This window comes from Chiloscyllium plagiosum, unplaced genomic scaffold (genome assembly GCF_037043375.1).
Source record: "Chiloscyllium plagiosum isolate Xiang-an unplaced genomic scaffold, Cpla_swu_hap1 HiC_scaffold_17, whole genome shotgun sequence".
NCBI classification, from domain to species: domain Eukaryota; kingdom Metazoa; phylum Chordata; class Chondrichthyes; order Orectolobiformes; family Hemiscylliidae; genus Chiloscyllium; species Chiloscyllium plagiosum.
In genome coordinates this window covers 22,580,166-22,600,224 of record NW_028270155.1, presented here as the reverse complement: position 1 = coordinate 22,600,224, position 20,059 = coordinate 22,580,166, and the positions used below count along the sequence as shown (strand labels likewise).

General features: G+C 40.7%; 1 protein-coding gene across 2 annotated transcripts in view; it reads left to right on the top strand.

Annotated features, from left to right (window-relative positions):
- Window positions 1-20,059, top strand: part of LOC122558260 (calcium-transporting ATPase type 2C member 2-like) — an 82,441-nt gene that overhangs the window by 7,137 nt on the left and 55,245 nt on the right. For both annotated transcript variants that reach the window (XM_087995745.1, XM_087995744.1), the window contains exons 2-7: window positions 8,821-8,934; window positions 11,545-11,661; window positions 14,596-14,685; window positions 17,896-17,931; window positions 18,024-18,085; window positions 18,619-18,727. In XM_087995745.1, coding sequence (XP_087851871.1) covers window positions 8,821-8,934; window positions 11,545-11,661; window positions 14,596-14,685; window positions 17,896-17,931; window positions 18,024-18,085; window positions 18,619-18,727 — 528 coding nt within the window. The remainder of the gene's footprint in view (window positions 1-8,820; window positions 8,935-11,544; window positions 11,662-14,595; window positions 14,686-17,895; window positions 17,932-18,023; window positions 18,086-18,618; window positions 18,728-20,059) is intronic.

Below are 20,059 nucleotides of genomic sequence, written 5' to 3'. Positions count from 1 at the left end.
CAAGGATGACGGCTTTTTTTATGTAGGAGTGTGTATCAAGTTTTTGAAAATAAACTTTATTAACTTGTGCATGATGTTTGGTTTAAATGCTGTATTGTCCTTGAAGTTTATATTTTCCTTGTGTTGTGCCTTTACTTTAATGAAAGGCTGCTAATTAATTACGATACTGGTGAATACATTTGCTTCGATGAGTCCAAATATTCCCTATGCAAGACATCGTTACTATGTATTTACACTGCCTAATAAATGAGATAAAATGAAGTAACCTTTGAAAGAAATCTCAAAAGAGCAATTCCTCCCCCAGGAGGAATATTTTGCACCCTCAGGCAGGTATAGACAACAAATTTCATCACTGCCTCCAACTCTGCCTTCAGCCGAGAAAGGAAAAGAGTATCTGTTTGAGGGGCAGGATCTCAAAGCTAACACTAAGATATTGGCTTGCTAGGCAGCAGTCAAAATGCTTTAGAGACTTTAAAACCTATTATAGGCATCTCAAAGCACTGGATAGGTACCTGCAGTGGTGCCTTCATAAAACTGTCTAAATCCAGTGGCAAGGAATGGAATCCAACAGTAGCATTCTTTTAAAAGCCAACAAATCCACCATCAAGTCATGGATCATTCAAATTCATTCAAAACAAGCTCTGCCAGACAACAGAGTCCCAAAGAAACTGCTTAGTCACAGTGGAAGATGCCAGGAGGACAGATGGTATGCTTTTGGTATGTCATCCTTGAAGTAGTCAAGCACCTGCACCAGTTTGTGCAGAAGTGCTTTTGAGGCTTTGGAGAGATCATTTAAACCTCCCAGTAGCACCTCACGTACACAAGTCTCCAAGCACCATTTACCTCACACGTGGCAGATTCTGTAGATGGCACATGGACCTCGCAGCCTTCTGGGTGAAAGTGAGGACTGCAGATGCTGGAGAGTTAGAGTCGAAAAGTGTGGCACTTGAAAAGGAATTCCTCGGATGCTGCCTGACCTGCTGTGCTTTTCCAGCTCCACATTTTTCGACTTAGCAGCCTTCTCGGAATCTATTAAAACCAAGTGGAAACAAACCATCCTCTATCCTGAGGGACTGCCTTAGAAGGTACACAGCACATTGCCATGACGTCTTTGACAGCACTTTCCAAAACTGTGACCTCTACACCTCAGAGAACAGAGATGGCAATGACTGAGAACACCAACCTGCCATTTTCTCTCCAAGTCACACACACTTTCCTAACTTGGAACAATATCAGAGTTCACTTGCTGTTGCTTGGTCAAAATTCTGTAACTCCTTAATGGCACTGCGTGACTCACATCCAATGAATAAAAGAATATTTTTTCACTTTTCTTGAACATAATTGTAACCGTTGATATTACAGCAATTAATGCTGTGGTTCTGTTCGCCGAGCTGGAAGTTTTTGTTGCAAACGTTTCGTCCCCTGGCTAGGCGACATCAATGTTTGCAACAAAAACTTCCAGCTCGGCGAACAGAACCACAGCAACGAGCACCCGAGCTACAAATCTTCTCACAAACTTTGAACAGCAATTAATTTTGTAACTGTGATCAATGAGGGGAAGAAATTTATTTATTTACGTGCTGAGGGCAGGGAAGACATTTCAAGGTTTTGAAAAACTTTTTGCGATCCCAAGGAAGAGAAATTCAGGACTTAAGGTATGAAGAGAAACTTCTGCACATATAAGTTTGTCAAGGAGCGAGAGGGGAATGTGATACAAACCCTTAAAATGCTGCAATACATGCTTAAAGTAAGCTTAGCATTCAGGGAAGCATAGGGCCCAGAATTAAATAAGACAATTATAGTGGTAAAGTTTAGAAGAGCATTGTAATTTGTAACTGTAGATTAAATTTGCTGTAAATGAAAAGGATCCTGTGACCTGTTTTTCAATCTGCCTGAAAATAAATTTTGGTCATTTGATTGGTAGAGATCAAAGGAAGGTTTATGTTGATGTGCTAAGAAGAAGGTTCAGGGTAGTTTTTAGATTATAAGACCATAAGAAATAGGAACAGGTGTAGGCGGTTTGGCCCATCAAGTCTGTACTACCATTCAATAGGATCATGGCTGATGCGGCATTTTTCAAATCCAGAATCAAGAATCCTATCTATTTCAGCCTTAAATATACACAAGGACTCTGCCCCCACAGCTCTCTGTGGCAAGGAGTTCCAAAGCCTCTCAACTCTCTAAGAGAAGACATTCTTCCTCATCTCAGTCTTACGTTGGCACCCCTTTATTCAGAGACTATGCCCTCTGGTCCCATGAGGGAAGCATCCTCACAGCATTTACTCTGTCAAGTCCCTGAAGAATCCTAGATGTTTTAATGAAATCACCTTTCCTTCTAAACTCTACTGAGTAGAGTTCCCAAACTGTTTAGCCTTTGTTCATAGGACAGTCCTTCCATACTGGGGAATCATCCTGGTGAACCTTCTCTGAACTGCTGCCAATGAAATGATATCTTTCCTTCAACAAAGAGATCAAAATTGCTCACCGTATTCTAGATGTAGTCTCACCTTGTAAAGTTTGTAGTAAGACTTACCAGCTCTTATACTCCAAGCCCTTTGAAATAAGGGCTGACATTCCATTAGCTTTCCTGATTACCTGTGTGCTAGCTTTCTGTGTTTCAAGCGCAAGTGCTCCCAAGTCCCTTTGTCTTGCAGATTTCTGCAATTTTTCTCCTTTTATGACTCCATATTCTTGGAAGCAGTCTTTGAGTTTACAATTAATAGGCTGTGGAATCTCCTAAAATCCCAGCAAGCTGTTGTAGATATCAGTTTGTGAGCGGTTGTGCAATAAGCTGTCCACTCACTTCCAAGGTTTGGGACCCCAGATAGCTAATTAGCATTCCTACTTGAATGCAAAGTTAATGGAGTTTTACGTTCCTGTGCAAAAGATCTAGTTGCGATCGCCATTAAGACTGATAACTGTTTAAAACTATGATTGGACATCAGAGTTAATAGCTGAAAGAACGACACATCATAATTTAAATTTTTAAAACTTTTTTGACTTGACAAACAATCAAAAGAACTATTGACTAAACACTATTTTCTTTCTGTGGGCCATTTTGTACTGGAAATTAAAGAGAGGAATATTCCCCTGTTATATTTGTCCCAGATGGTATTCCCAAAGGAGATCATTTTGAGATCAGATTACAAATCTCCCTACAAATCAATGACTTTCTCAGACAGACAATAGTTCTATGTGATAATAAACAGATTAAAAAGGCTGCTTAGCTTTGGTTGAAGAGGCCTCTAGTTGAAGAGACACATGGTGCAGCCTTTGCTGGTTTTTGGGAGATCATCATGAGAATAGACTTTATCACGATAGTGGATTCAAGAAACTCTCCAGAACTGTGAAAAGCAGGAAAACACTCAAAGGTACTATTCAGCAGAATGGTGAGACTGGAGCACATTGGAAGCTGAGACCAATTGTAAACTGATTACTGTATGGACAGTAATGTCATTGGGAATGCATTCCATAGCCTATTCCTTGTAAATTCAGAGACTGCTTCCAAGAATATGGAGTACGGGGAGTGCATTAACAATTTGAAAGAAATTCAAGCTGCTTGAATGGAGTTGATGGACAAAGACACTTTTTTTGGTGGGGGGAGGGGCATGGACAGCTCTTCTTATCCATTTACCCCCAATCCTGGAAAGAGAATTTGTGACCAATCGGCAACTCAGAACAAGCCTGCCCTGAGCCATGACTTGTCGCAGACGGGGTAACTTAGTGAACAGAGGGAATGTCCCATTCTCTGAAGATATTGGTTATTCTGATTGGCTGTCACTTATAGCATCACCAGAGATCCATAGTGGGTTAAACCAAACTCAAAATTAACATTTAATTATGTAGTGACATGTTGTAGTCATGCTATTGATTTCAGCATCTGCTACCCTGCTACCAGTTATGGGTAGGTGTTATGGTGGTGGGCTGAGCACCCATTTTATTTTATGTGCTACCCCTGCTGAAAATGTGAGCCCAGTGAGGCCTGTATTACTCGACTGATTGAATCTACAATACTTTCAGAGAGGTCATCTCTTTCTCTGTTGCTGTCACCATATCTCACTCTCTGTCTGTCTCTTTCTGTCACTCTCTCCCTCTGTCACTCTTTATCCATCACACTTTATGGTTACAGATGTCAGTTAAAAATCCACCAGAAAGCGTCATCACTGTAAGTTGAGGGTGCCTAGAGGAGAACTTGAAACCTACACCACTATCACCAGAAAAGTGAATCAGCCTGCTACGACTGATCCAGCATACTCAGTCTAATTAATATATATGTGAGTTGTACCTGCCTAATCCAGCACTGTGTGGTCTGGCAGCCATACTACTCCTGTTTTTCGAAGATCACGCACTTTATAGTGCAGGAAGGAAGACATCTTGTCAGTTAAGCAATTTGACATGAATCAAACAGTCTTCTCATCATTGGTCACCTGAAAACACTTTTCCCAGCATTGAAGAGCCAAGGAGGAATTTAAACAAGCAGGAAATGAGATTTCCCAGCATTTAAAATAGAGTAACTGTTTGAAGTGTCATCAAAGAGACCAGCAAAGTGTAAACATGTGTCATTATCAATGCAGCCAACTATTGAATTATTGAAAAAAGAATAAGTATGCATCCATCATTACAGGTGCCGTGTGAGTCTTTAATATTGGGTCATATGACTGAAAGATCTGATCCTATTGCTGTTTTAAGTTTTTATCTGGCAGTGAAAGGGAGAACATTATGACTGTCTGTAAAACAGTAAGGGAACAAAAGAGCAGTAACTTACATAGCACACTCCTGCATTGGTTTAGGCTTTGTCACAATGCAGGAATGATTATTTCTGGTGAGATGTTAATTGCCCAAATATAATTATTACACAAAGACCTTGACTGGCAGCATGAGTGTGAATGATCGTAAGGATGGCTGAAGAAGGTTAAGAACAGACTTGGCATTAGATTACACTGTGTGGTGGGAAAAGAAGACCAGTGCTGAAACAGTTGCCAACCATGTCCAAGAAATTGTGTAGTTAGTTGGCACTAAGTTATCCTCAGAGCTGGTAAACAATGCCAATAAACTGCTATGTAGTGGAAATGGATGGTTTGCAAATCCTTAGCAACAGAGCTAAGGAGGTGCCAAATGTTGTGGAAGAGCCAAAGACAGAGTTATTGTTTTTAGTTCATAGAAAACCTCCCTTTTTCCTCAACCAAGAATTCTCCTCCACAATGGTTGACAGGATTCTAAACTGTGTCTAACTCATTTCCTGCACTTCTGCCATCATCTTATCTCCTCCCTCCAAGAACACCGATAGTGCGCCCCTTGTCCTAACTTTCCATCACTAGTCTCCACATTTCAAAGGCTCATCCTCCATCATTCCCATTGCCTCGAGCAGGATGCCACAACTAATCACATCTTTCCCACTTCTCCACTGTCAGCATTCCGCAGGGACCACCTTCTGGCCCACTTCTCCAGTACTTTGAATATTTCCTCATGCCCCCATGGTAACTTTCCATGCAATCCCAAAAGGCATATCTGTAGTCCATTCACCTCCTCCCTCTTTAATGTCTAAGGCCCCAAACACACCTTCCAGGTGAAGCAGAATTTTATGCATACAACTTTCAACCTAGTCTTCTAGTTTTGGGATAAGAGGTAGCAGCTTGAAAACAAGAGTTGAAGAGAAATTACTTTTGTCAAAGGCAGCCATGATATGGAGGTAACGATGTTGGACTGGGGTGGACAGAGTCAGAAGTCACGCATCATGAGGTTATACTCCAACAGGTTTATTTGAAATCGCAGGCTTTCAGAGGATTCTTCATCTGGCAAAGTGGAGAGAGGCGCATAGGCACAGAATATATAGGCAGAGAGATAATGGCAAGATAGTTCTAGATAATTAAGAATAATTAATTACTTCACCTGATGAAGGGGCAGTGCTTCGAAAGCTTGTGATCTCAAATAAACCTGTTGGACTATGCCTGGTGTCATGTGACTTCTGACTTTCTCTCAAAGGATCGTGAAGCTATGGATTCGCTACCCCAGAGTGCAGTAGGTGCTAGAACATGGAATAAATTTAAGGAGATATACAGATTTTGAATTAGCAATGGCTGAAGGGATTATGAAAAGTGATAGGAAAGTGGAGTTGAGGCTGTAATGAGATCAGTCATGATCAGTTGTTGGAGCAGACTCGAGGGTCGGAACTGCCTCCTCCTGTTCCTACTTTTTATGTTGTGTTCCACATTTGCTGCTCACAATGTGGTCTCCTTCACATTGGCAAGACCAAAGGCAGACTGGGTGACCCCTTTGTGCAACACCTTCACTCTGTCTGAAGGAAAAACCCCAACCTTCCAGTTGCTTACCATTTTAATTAACCTCCTCGCTGTTCCAATGAAGCTCAGCACAAGGCAGAAGAAAAATATCTCACTCTCTGCTTAGGTACTTTATGCCTTCTGGGATTCAATATTGAGTTCCACAACTCCTCTGCACTCCATTTTGCTTGCATCTTCCCCCCAGGAGCGCCCTGTGTGCCTTGCCAACTTTGCCGTAGCAGGTCATAGAGTCATAGAGTCATAGAGATGTACAGCATGGAAACTGACCCTCGGTCCAACCCGTCCATGCCAACCAGATATCCCAACCCAATCTAGTCCCACCTGCCAGCACCCGGTCCATATCCCTCCAAACCCTTCCTATTCATATACCCATCCAAATGCCTCTTAAATGTTGCAATTGTACCAGCCTCCACCACATCCTCTGGCAGCTCAATCAATACATGTACCACCCTCTGAGTGAAAAAGTTGCCCCTTAGGTCTCTTTTATATCTTTCCCCTCTCACCCTAAACATATGCCGTCTAGTTCTGGACTCCCCGACCTCAGGGAAAAGACTTTGCCTATTTATCCTATCCATGCCCCTCATAACTTTGTAAACCTCTATAAGGTCACCTTTCAGCCTCCGACACTCCAGGGAAAACACCCCAAGCCTGTTCAGCCTCTCCCTGTACCTCAAATCCTCCAACCCTGGCAACATCCTTGTAAATCTTTTCTGAACCCTTTCAAATTTCACAACGTCTTTCCAATAGGAAGGAGACCAGAATTGCACGCAATATTCCAACAGTGGCCTAACCAATGTCCTGGACAGCCGCAACATGACCTCCCAACTCCTGTACTCAATACCCTGACCAATAAAGGAAAGCATACCAAACGCCTTCTTCACTATAGGCTTGAATGTAATTTAAGCAATATCTGGTAGGAAAATTTGCAAACAATATCTCCATTGAAAATAGACCTTCAAGTCAAATATCAATGCTTAAACGTATCCATTTACACCTATTTTACATATCTCTCCTTTACCACCATTATCGCTGCCTTTTGTTTCTTTTTCGCTCTGAGCACCCTCACCAGCTGTTCCAATTGTTCCTCCACCCCATTTGACACTAACATAAACACCATTATTTTCCACTCCTTTCCGTTCTGAAGAAGAGTCAGGTTGGTTCAGAATGTTAACTCGGTTTCTCTCACTACAGATGCCAGATCTACTGAGTTTCTCCAGCACTGTCTACTCTTATTTCAGATTGTTCTTGGTTGTTATAATTGTAGTATTGAGTACAGGAGTTGGAAGGTCATGTTGCAGCTGTACAGGACATTGGTTAGGCCGCTGTTGGGATATTGCGTTATCTCATTTCTGAAGGCTTCCCATTTTCCAGCTGTCCCTTTACTTGCGAACATCTGCCTCCAATCAGCTTTCGACAGTTCTTGCCTAATACCGTCAAAAATTGGCCTTTCTCCAATTTAGAACTTCAACTTTTAGATCTGGTCTATCCTTTTCCATCACTATTTTAAAACAAATAGAATTATGGTCACTGGCCCCAAAGTGCTCCCCCACTGACACCTCAGTCACCTGCCCTGCCTTATTTCCCAAGAGTAGGTCAAGTTTTGCACCTTCTCTAGTAGGTACATCCACATACTGAATCAGAAAATTGTCTTGTACGCATTTAACAAATTCCTCTCCATCTAAACCTTTAACACTATGGCAGTCCTAGCCTATGTTTGGAAAGTTAAAATCCCCTACCATAACCACCCTATTATTCTTACAGATAGCTGAGATCTCCTTACAAGTTTGTTTCTCAATTTCCCTCTGACTATTAGGGGGTTTATAATACAATCCCAATAAGGTGATCATCCCTTTCTTATTTCTCAGTTCCACCCAAATAACTTCCCTGGATGTATTTCCGGGAATATCCTCCCTCAGCACAGCTATAATGCTATCCCTTATCAAAAATGCCAATCCCCCTCCTCTCTTGCCTCCCTTTCTATCCTTCCTGTGGCATTTGTATCCTGGGAAAGTGGCCATGTCTGTGTACATGATACAAGAGAAATCCATCAAAGAAAGGCAAAGATGCGTTGGACCAACCAAGCTGCAAGATTGTTTCAAGATGATAGACAATGAGAGTGGTCACCAGCACTCTGCAATTATGTGTACATGTGCAGTAACCCCCATGGTGGAATAGCTCATCAAGGATTATCATCAAAAATCGCAACAAGGGAAATACTTTTGTGCAAGTCTGTGAGGGGTAAAAGAAGAAGGGGCATGTTAGAGAAAGGAATTGTAAAAAAACTCCCATGCTGACCCTGCTCGGTGGATAGGGCGGGTACAATCTGTATAAAGAAATTTGCAATATCCTCTCTCTTTAATACAAACTCTTGTACAGACCAATTAAGCAGTGTGACGAGGACATAAATTGGTTCAACTCTCATAACTTGATCACTATATATATAGAGTAGGCAAAAACATGGTGGAGCTATAAATTATTTGACATATACATTAATCATAATTGAATTTTTCTCATTCAACAGGAGAATGGGGAGCTCCAGGAACTAAAAGTTAATAGCAAAAAAGAACCAATTGTGCCTGTATCTTCCAAGGAAGCTAGCACACGGTACCTGGATGAGCTAGTAAGCGATCTTCAGGTGAGAATATATTTTGATGTAACTAAGAATGCATGACATTTTGTTGTTCTGAAGGAATAGTATTGTCACCTGGTTGAAATGTTATGTGAACAATTTGCCAAAGGCACTTTTATTATGTAAATTTGTTGCTTGTGTGTTCACATTCCTTATTTCAAATTGGAAACTCAAGGTTGAGATGGTTGCTATGGATACATTTAAGCATTGATATTTGACTTGAAGGTCTATTTTCAATGGAGATATTGTTTGCAAATTTTCCTACCAGATATTGCTTAAATTACATGCAAGCCTATATTACATAGACCAAAATGGTCTTCTGGTTTCAATAACATTTAATGCATGACCTGCCAAAGCCTGTCTTGCTTTCACTGACAACTGGTTCCTCCTCTAAAGGTGAAAATCACATGTCACAGGTGGAAGATATTGCACATGGATAATGTAGTAAGCAGTAGAGAAAAGCCATACCTTATGGCTCCAAAAGAACTACTTATCCTTCATTTTATTTTTGGCAATTAAACACTGGTGGCAGCTGCTATTTGAGATGTTGGAACAGCTAAGGATAATGTAGAGGAGCATCTACCCTTCTCAACCAAGACCAGTTTTCGCAAGGAAGTGCACATCAGGAATTAAGACTCATGTTTGCATATTGTTGGAATACTTGTGTAACACATTGACAATAGGCCAAGAGGCTTTTAATGCAGATTTTATCTTGGTGGTTTCCATAACACCAGCAGAAGTCAGGTACACGTTTTGGAGGAAGGGTCACCAGACATGAAACATTAACTCTGATTTCTCTTCACAGGTGCTGCCTGGTTTGCTGAGCTTTTCAGGAACTTCTGTTTTTGTACATGATTGTGCAACCTGAAATAGTTTTCCATTTTTCAGGAGCTACCCAGTACAGTTTCTATTTCAATGTTACTCCTACCATTCTAAAGTGAGAGGAAAGCTGGTACTTTAAAAAACACAGTTAAATAACAAGGCACTTGAAGCAAAAAATTAAATTTCTGTTTAAATTAATCTTGTATATATGTAATATTTTGGTTGCATCAGATTTATGCCATAAATGCTTTCTCTGTTTCTGTTATGAATGCTTCCTTGGTGCTTCTTTCCGTATAGACTGTGTTAATGATTCTGAAATTGATTGCTTTCAGCATCTAGTATATCCACATTGTTGTCTTTTCATTATATAACAGATGGATGGTTTGACTTGTTCTTTAGCCATTTAAGCAAAACCCAATTTCCCTATAATTATATTCAATTATAGTGATGCTTTATTTTCATTCATTCAAAGTGTCACTTGCATGATCAGCATTTATTGCCAATTCCTAACTGCCTCTGAAGGTGCTGGTGAGCTGCTGACTTGAGCTAATGCTGTCTGAGCAATAAGACAGGGAGGGCCTTACAGGATTTTGACCACTGATAATGAAAGAATGATGGTATGTTTCCAAATCAGGATGGTGTGTGACTTTGGGGTAATAGTTTCCCCATGTGCCTGCTGCCCTTGATCTTTCTTGATAATACAGGTTGTGAGTCTGGAGATGTTGGTGACTTGCTGCAGAGCAACTTGTAGATGATGTACACTGAAGACTCTGAGCTCATGGTGGGATGAGTGAATGTTGGAATGAACTGATGCTTAAGGTGGCAATCAAGCAAGTTGCTTTGTCCTAGATACTGTTGAGCTCCTTATGATGGGATTAAACTTGTACAGACAATTGAAGATTATTCTGTACCACTTCTGCATTGTAGATGGTGGAATGGCTTTGGAAAATATCTAACCTCTGACTTGGCTCTTGTAGTCACATTTATATCCTGGTTCAGTTGTTTTTCTGGTCAGTGGTGATGACCAAGATGCTGATGGTTAATTCAACCAGCTAGTACAATGGAAAGGTGGTTAGACTTTGTTTGTTGGTGTTGGTCATTGATAGCACCTTGTAGAATGAATGTTATTTGTGACTTATCAGCTGAATGGAATTGGAATGTTGCTGCAGACCAGCAGTGTTTGTTTCCTTATCTGAGGAGTTGTGAATGTCACTGAACACTGTGCAAACATCAGTGAGTATTCACACTTCTGACTTTTATAGATAGAAGGATGAAGCAACTGAAAATAGCTGTGCCTGGGATACTGGCCTGAGGATCAGGTTCTTATGGTGCTGTGGTGGTGTTCCCTACCTTGAGAAGCAGCTGCAGCAATGTTTAGATAATTCCTGTACAACTACCTCAGCAATCTTCCTTTGTGTTTGGCATAACATCAACCAGTAGAAAGATTGCCCCGATGCTTTTTGGCTTCAATGTTTCTAGCGTCTCCTTAATGCTTCATGATTTGGAGATGCCGGTGTTGGACTGTGGTGTACAAAATTAAAAATCACACAACAAGTTGGACCATAACCTGGTGTTGTGTGATTTTTAACTTAATGCTTCAGTCAGTCAAATGTTGAAAGTGACTCTATCAAAAGGTCAGAATAAAACACAAAAGAAATTGCTAAAAGGAACATTTTGTTTTAAACAGCCAAATTCAGAAAGATGCACAGAATGTAATTTTAATGAAGTACCTTTACTTCTGGGGAGGGTCGTGTCATTGGTGATTTTAAAATGAATCCTTGGTTTTAATGTTAGGCTGACTTACAGAATGGCCTCACAGCAGTCCATGTGCAGGAACGTCGCCTCCTGTATGGATGGAATGATTTTGAAGTGGCTCAACCAGAACCAATTTGGAAAAAGTACCTCGGCCAGGTAATGCTTAGCATGTATGTGAATGTCGTGTAAATTCTGAAATGGTAATACAGAAAGCAAGTTTACTTTATGGTCTACAGCTTTGATCTTGAGTTCATTGTAACTCCCCCTTAAACAGTTAGATATTGCAAAATGCAGTTTGACATTTTTCAGATTCTTAGGGCAGCTCTTTAATGACCAAGAGAGGGTGGGTTTGGGTTTGGGTTTAAACTCTCAAAGTGCCTGTGGGTCAGGAATCCGACATGATTCCTCTCACTTCCAGGTTTGACTGTGTAGCGTTTGGAGGCAAGCAGGAAACCACCACGGTGATATTGAGTAAGTACACTGAATGTGAAAATTGTCAAGCAGTTATGGATTTAACCCAAGATTCTGGCTTTGATTGCCAGCAAACAGGTTTTCAAACTGTGTGGAGATTGCTAGAGTTCACCAGGTGAGAAGAAAGCAGCAAGACATTGCTCAATGAAAATAAGAAGCTTAAAAGCCTTTAACTGGTGAAAATGTATGGCCAGGGGTCAGCCCACACTAAACGTTTGTGCTGTCATTCCTTATGTTTAGAGCCTGATACACTATTTCACGAGTGATTTCCAATTTTGGAAAGTCATTTCACCTATTTTGAATTTCAAAACTGTCAATCTTTGCTGGAGAATATCCAAAGCATGGGCCTCTAATAAGGAATTGCAGCAGCAGCGATACTAGCAGCAACCCGTATTCATATATTGCTCACAGGACAGAGGAGGTGGACTCAGGGCTCCAGCTTGTCGGAAGAGATACTCCCAGCACAGATTACATGGACTCAGGATCAGATTCCTCAACATGACTGAGCAATGGGGCCTCAGGAGACTACGGCTTTCATGGCTGTTTGATGCTGGTATCTGCAGCTTCTCCGAACAAAGAAAATGGATAATAGGTTAAGAATTGGGATATTGGGCAGAGAAAAGCATAAGCAAAGAGGTATTTCTTAAGAAGGTCCTTGAAAAATGAGGCAGAGGTGCTCAAGAAGGTAATTTGAAAGCATAGTGTCTGGATGGCTGAAGGATGGCTGTCAATGCACTTGGACGAAACAAGATGCTAACGTGGAGTTCATGGCGATTTGCTGTAAGGCCGGTAAGGGTACAAAGAAAAGGGAGTGATAAGACCCTCAACAGACCAAGGTGAAAGTCTAGTCGGGGAGTATTGCAACCATCACTTGTGGAGGAACCAAAGTTATGAATCACAGTATTAGAAACTGTTGGGCTGAGGTGGAATATGTTGTAACAGTAAAACAAAGGCAGTCTTAGACATTGGAGAGAAAATAAAGTCAGCTTTAGCAATTTGGATACCAAAGTTGAAACAATCTGGTTCAGTCAGAGACAGTGGTCAGGGTGGGAATGCAGTCAGTGTGGAGTACAAAATTTATAGCTGACTAAAAGCATGGCTTTGATTTTCCCACTGTCTGATTGAAGAAAATTGTAATTCATTGTGAATGTTGCACAATAAATCTGGCAGCTCATAAGTAGTGGAATTGTTAAGATGGTGATGAGGTATAATGCATAATCAGAATGCAGGTGGGAGATGAATTCTGGAGCAGGACGTTTGGATTTTGAGATAGAATCCTGATGTCAGGTCAAATAGAGTCATGATTGTGCACTGGGTGGGAAACGATCACTCAGCAGTGACTTTTCCTTGAATTAGTCACCATCAATTTTCACACCTGCCCACGGTTGGTGAGGATGGGGTGCTGGGTGGAAACTCAGTCCCTTATCCTTGTATGATTTTGGCGAAGGCTCCACAGGTGATGGGGGGGCAGGAAGGGACCAAAGGGAGTTCCTTGGGGAACTCCAGGATGCCAAGAGCTACAACTGCTTGAAATGATCTGGTAGACAAGCAGGAGGCTGGAAGAATGCAGCAAGCCAGGCAGCATCAGGAAGTGGAGAAGTTAACATTTCGGGCGTAACCCTTCTTCATGAGTTCTGAAGAAGAGTACACCTGAAACATTGACTTCTCCGCCTCCTGAAGCTGCCTGGCTTGCTGTGTTCTTCCAGCCTCCTGCTTGTCTACTTTAGATTCCAGCATCTGCAGGTTTTTTTTGTCTGTGAAGTTATCTGGTTGCATCCTAAGTGGAATCAAATGAGAGTTTAAATGGGATAGGGATAAGTCTGACAATATTAATCCCTTGCAGTTATGCTCAAGAGGAAATGTTGGTGTGACAGAGATATTTGGGTTCATTTGGGGTTGTTGCTCATAAGATTTTTATTCCTTCAAAAGCTAAGCAGTTTTTGATTATTGAGTTTTTTTTACTTTTTATGCAAATAATGTCTAGCCAGAAGAACCACTGCTTTAAAATATCTGTATTTCCAACAAAAATGCAGTTGGTCAGCAATTGGTAACCTTCATGGATGAATCAAATTTTTTAGAGTTGTGTAAATTTGTTGCTACAAAACGTAGGAAAGGTATTATGTCGAGATATAAGTTAATCAACTTTAAGCACTATTTGTCATGTGTTAAATAATCTGTTAACTGATGTGTTTGTGTACTTTGGTAAGCACAGTTATAAAGACATCGGACAATATCAGTTATTGAAGCTTATTCCTCCTTGTACTGTTAACATTTGTCTGTTTAACTAAGATTTCAATCCTATTTCAAATGTCCTTGGCCCTTTGAACCAATATTATACAATGCATTTTCCTCTCTTAAGTCATGAAGTTTTGCTTATCTAATATGGTCATGAATGCTTTGTTCATTAAAGTATGTGTCACAAGATAAAGTGGAAGCTTAGTGTATAAAAAAACAAACATTTTGATGTCAACTTTTACAGCTGCATTAATCCCATCCAGACATGTAATTGTTTTACATGAATAATTATACATCAAATGGTGACAAGTTTATTCAAGTCTTAGATTTATTTTGATACATCCTATATTCAGTACAATTGCTAATTTTTGTTTTCAATCCTAGTTCAAGAATCCCCTTATTCTGTTGCTTTTGGCCTCAGCTGTTATTAGTCTCATCACGAAAGAGATTGAAGATGCAGTGAGCATAACATTGGTATGTATAAATGTTCACATAGTCCATTCTGTTAGTGAATATGATCTGGCAAATAATTTTGACTTTGTATTTGTTGAGGGAAGGAAATGAGTTGCCAGTTTTCTACGGAAAGGATATCAGATAAATTTATAAATTGGGATTTAAAAGCAAGTGGAAGCTTCCTTCTGAAAAAGGAAAATTCTGAGAAGTGGTTAAAATGTTAATGAGCTAGATATTGAAGTTATTTCTCCAAGGTGAAAATGCTCCATGAATTGCTGATCTAATTTAGCAATTGATAAAGATGCTAGCCTCTGATAATTGGCATTTAGCAGGGCTTCCTCTTCCCCATCAGTTTTTAGAATTAGAAAACAAAATAAGGACAGAACTTTAAAAACAGATTTTTAAGCAGAAAGCTCTTGATGCAGAATTTTATCAGGATCCAAAAAATTAGAATACAGGCCCGAGTGAGAAAACACAGACCAAACTTATTTGCTTTTAAAGAACAGGAAGTCTGAAAGTATTTTTTTTCAAATGCAGTGAGTTCTTGTGATCTGGAATTTGCAGACTGAGGAGGGAGTGGAAGCAGGATATATCATAACTTCCAAATGGAAATTACATAAATTTTTCAAGAAGAAACATTTACAGAGTTGCGGGGAGAGGGCAGGGAGTTGGGAGTAAGTGATAACTGTGCCAAAAATCTGGTATTGACACAATGGGCCAATTGTCCTCTTTCTGTGTTTTATTAGTATATGAACCGATGTGGTGACCATCTGATGTGGGGAAGCATAGTACATTCACTAGTTTGTATTTTTACATAGAACCATGTTATGCAGATTGAATTAAGTGAGTTTGATGAGACATATTGCTCTTGTGTTTGCTCGTATCCTGAGAAATAAAGCAATTCATTGTTTCAATTCTGGCCTCACCTCATTAGTGTGTAAATGGTCTGTCTATTGAGAGCTTGAGTGTCACACTTGAGAAGGGCTAATACAAAAAGGTTCTATGACCAGTTCCTATATTAAGATAGTACATTGTAACATCTGCTGGCTCACACTTCATCATAAATAGATATTGGTCTGTGTGAGTCAACTTTGCAATGTAAATAAGAGCAGATCTACTTACAGGAGTGATTGTCCCAGAAATGCTGGAAAAGTACAGTTCATACATCATCATGTATACTGGAGAAGAAATGAGAAGTTAATATTTCAGGGATAAATCTGTCTGCAGGTTACATACCAAATGTTTGGACTAACCAAGTTGCTCCCAATACTCATGTCAATTTAGAATTCCTTTGGAACTGATTTCCATGCGGGTGAAAATCCATCGAGGCCATTCTGTATACAATGTGACATTTTCAGCTGTGTGACAAGTTGAATATCAACTTAATTTAGCCAGAGCAATTTTTTTTAAGGATGTACTCGTTTACAGAAGTAGAAAATATATACAAAGGAATAAATATACTAAAAAGAAACAGGAGAAAGGTCGAGTTGCTACTTGGTCACTACCTTTTACAGTTTATTGCAATGTAATTACGTTTTTGGAGATAAATCATTTCAGTGATAGTATAGGAGCTGAAATTGTAAAATAAACCATTTGGTTTTATTGTTGCAGGCATTACCTTTGTTTTCCATCCCTAAATTATTCTAAGAAAGTATTCTAAGAAAGTAAGAAAGTGGGCGGCACGGTGGCACAGTGGTTAGCACTGCTGCCTCACAGCGCCTGAGACCCGGGTTCAATTCCCGCCTCAGGCGACTGACTGTGTGGAGTTTGCACGTTCTCCCCGTGACTGCGTGGGTTTCCTCCGGGTGCTCCGGTTTCCTCCCACAGTCCAAAAGATGTGCAGGGTCAGGTGAATTGGCCATGCTAAATTGCCCGTAGTGTTAGGTAAGGGGTAAATGTAGGGGTATGGGTGGGTTTCGCTTCGGCGGGTCGGTGTGGACTTGTTGGGCCGAAGGGCCTGTTTCTACACTGTAATGTAATCTAATCTAATCTATTTCGAACTTTTGCAATTTGTAAATTAAATGTGATATCTACATATTTTACATTTTCTTTAAGATGCCAGTTTTGTAGTATGTGTTTTACTGTCTGTTTCTTTTCTTCTGTTCAAGTCTTTTGTTTATGAACATTGTGGTGGAATTATGTTAGTATATTCTTATGTGTGCATACAAATAGTGTATCATTTGTCTCTCAAGAAATGCATTAAAATCCAGTCAAAGCTTCCCTCCGGATCTTATTGAAACAAAAAGTAATTGGTAAAAGCGACGCAAGTAACATTTTCACAAAGTGAGTGGTTAAGTCTGGAATGTGTTGTCTGGGATTAGAGTGAAGACAGGCACTTGAGAAAACAAAGATTTCTTTCTTGAAGGGATGGGGGTAGCACTGAGGAGGAGTTCCATTGAAAACCAATTCACTTCAGAAACTAGCTGCTCCCTCCTCTTTTGTTGGCAGGTTCTGTCAGCCTCAGCATTGCAATGTGTCAGCCTGATCTAAATATTTACCTGAAGCAATTTATTTCTCTAAACTTGTGGGAAAATAGCAACACGCGCTTATGATTTGGGTTGTGGTCTTTTTCTTTTCCTTAGCTTCCTCCTTTGCCAATGTCTCAGCATCATCGAAGAGGGCATCAGTAACATGAAGAAGCAAATGAAGAAGGTTCTTAGCAGATTGTGTACCTCCACTGGGCTAACTCAGCATTATTCAGCTGTCACCTGTCTGACTGATGATTTTTAAGTGTTGGAGGCTGAGCGGTGACGTTAGAGATGTTTATAAAATTGTGAGGGTCATGGATAGGGTGAATAGCCAAGGTGTTTTCCCCAGGGTAGGGCAGTCCAAAACTAGAAAGCATAGGTTTAAGGTGAGAGGGGAAAGTTTCAAAAGAAACCCAAGGGGCAACTTTTTCATGCAGAGGGTGGTGTGTGTATGGAATGAGCTGCCAGAGGAAGTGGTGGAGGCTGGTGCAATTACAACATTTAAAAGGCATCTGGATGGGTATATGAATAGGAAGGGTTTAAAGGGTTAAGGGCCAAATGCTGGCAAATGGGACTAGATTAATTTAGGCTATCTTGTTGGCATAGACAAGTTGGACCGAAGGGCCTGCTTGCATTCTGTACAAATCAATGAATCCATGACTCTATAACCACCACGTTGAAAAAAGAAATTGTTTTATTATCATTTGAAAAACAGGAAGTATTTTGTGTACAACTCAGTAACTTAATTTCATTCATTTTATAGGCTATAATAATCGTTGTCACAGTTGCTTTTGTGCAGGTAAGCTATTTTTGCTGTAAGTTCAGTAGAAACTTTTGTAAAATCAATTACTTTAAAATTTTGTGTTGTCTAGTGACTGTTTATTTTCTCAGGAGTATCGATCTGAGAAGTCTCTGCAAGAGCTAGGCAAACTGATACCTCCAGAATGTAACTGGTACGTACCACTGTACCTTCGAATATTTCATGAATATTTCACACAGAGAGTGGTACGTGTATGGAGTGAGCTGTCAGAGGAAGTAGTGGAGGCTGGTACAATTGTAACATTTAAGAGACATTTGGATGGGGATATGAATAGGAAGGGTTTGGAGGGATATGGGCTGGTAGGTGGGACTAGATTGGGTTGGGATATCTGGTCGCATGGACGGGTTGGACCAAAGGGTCTGTTTCCATGCTGTACATCTCTATGACTGTATGTGGGAGCAATCCTCCCTCTGACACAGAGGACGGGACATTTCTAGGAGCTGCCAGAATGTAACTCTGTAACTCCATTAAATCATGGCTGTAACTCCATGCGACTGTGTAAATTGTGTTTCCGATGCACTTCTGGCCACAAGCCAGAACCAGATGCATCAAAGTTGTTGATGATAATCTTTCAAAAGAATGGTAATCAAAAGCAATTTGTTTTTATGGTGTTTATGCCTTTATAGCTCAAAGAATGACGTTAGTCTGTCTGTCTCCCATTTTCAGTATTCGTGAAGGTAAGCTGGAGCATTTGCTAGCAAAGGAGCTTGTACTGGGTGACACTGTGTGCATTTCAGTCGGTGATCGAGTCCCAGCAGATGTTCGACTCTTTGAGGTTCGTCTTCTTTCATGTTTTTAACACTCGAGATAATGATAAAGTTACCATAGTGCCACTTGCTCATTAGAAAGAGACAACTGGTAGTAAGATAAACCTGAGACCCACCAAACCACAGGTGAAGAGCAAGGCTGAGAAAGCAGGACCTTTGCAGTGATTGTAGCTGGTACACTCTGTATCAAAAACCAGCTGCCCAGCCAACTGAGCTAACCAACAGCCAAGCTCTTAGCTTTCTAGCAGGTTAGCAAGTCCACAGAACAGCAACTGATTATTAACTGGAAGCTTACCATCACCTTCTCAAGGGCAATGAGAGTTAGGTAGCAAAAGCTGGCCTTGCCACTGACATTCACATCACACGAATGAGTTTTTCAAAATATGGGGCCCATAGTTTTGCATTGATGATTGATAAACTCATGAATATTCATGAAAGGCTAGCAGCCTACAAGGTGTGTGCAAAAAGCAAAGGACAAAACAAATGGTCAGCCAGTTGAAAGGAGAGTCTGGCAGATGGAAAAATCATCAGCCAACTTCGAGCTAACACTATTCACCAATGCCAGCTATTGAAGGCATTGCCCCTAACATATTAGCCTCAATGGCCACAATAATGTTAAATCCAAAAGTGATTTCTACCATGGATCCAGTCTGTCATCTCCCAGGATAGCTGATTGCTGCTAAAAATAAGTACATTTTCTCAATAGTGCTCGGTGCTAACAAACAAATAAGATTATAAGATTCTGTAAATTTGCAGTGAGCACAAAAATCTTTATTGTCAATGGCATAATGATATGTGGTAGCCTCATGAATAGAAGATTGGCTCACTAATAGAAGACAGAGTTGGGATAAAGGGATAAGGGTAGAAGAGCACCTCATCTTCCGCCTTGGGATCCTTCAACCACACGGGATCACCGTGAATTTCACCAGTTTCCTTATTTCCCCTCCCCCACCTTATCCCAGATTCAACCTTCCAACTTGGCACAGCACTCATAACTTGGCCATCTTCCTTCCCACTTATTTGCTCCACCCTCCTCTCTGACCAAGCACCATTATCCGCACCTTCATCTACCTATTGTACTCTCAGCCTCCTTCCCCCCAGCCCCACTCCCCTCCCATTTATCTCTCCACCCCCTTGGCTCACAAGCCTCATTCCTGATGAAGGGCTTTTGCCTGAAACGTCGATTCTCCTGCTCCTCGGATGCTGCCTGACCAGCTGTGCTTCTCCAGCACCACACTCTTGACTCTGATCTGCAGTGTCTGCAGTCCTTACTTTCTCCTAGATGATGAGAGATTGTTTCCTCATTTGGGAGAGTCCAGGATTGGAAGACATAATCTCAG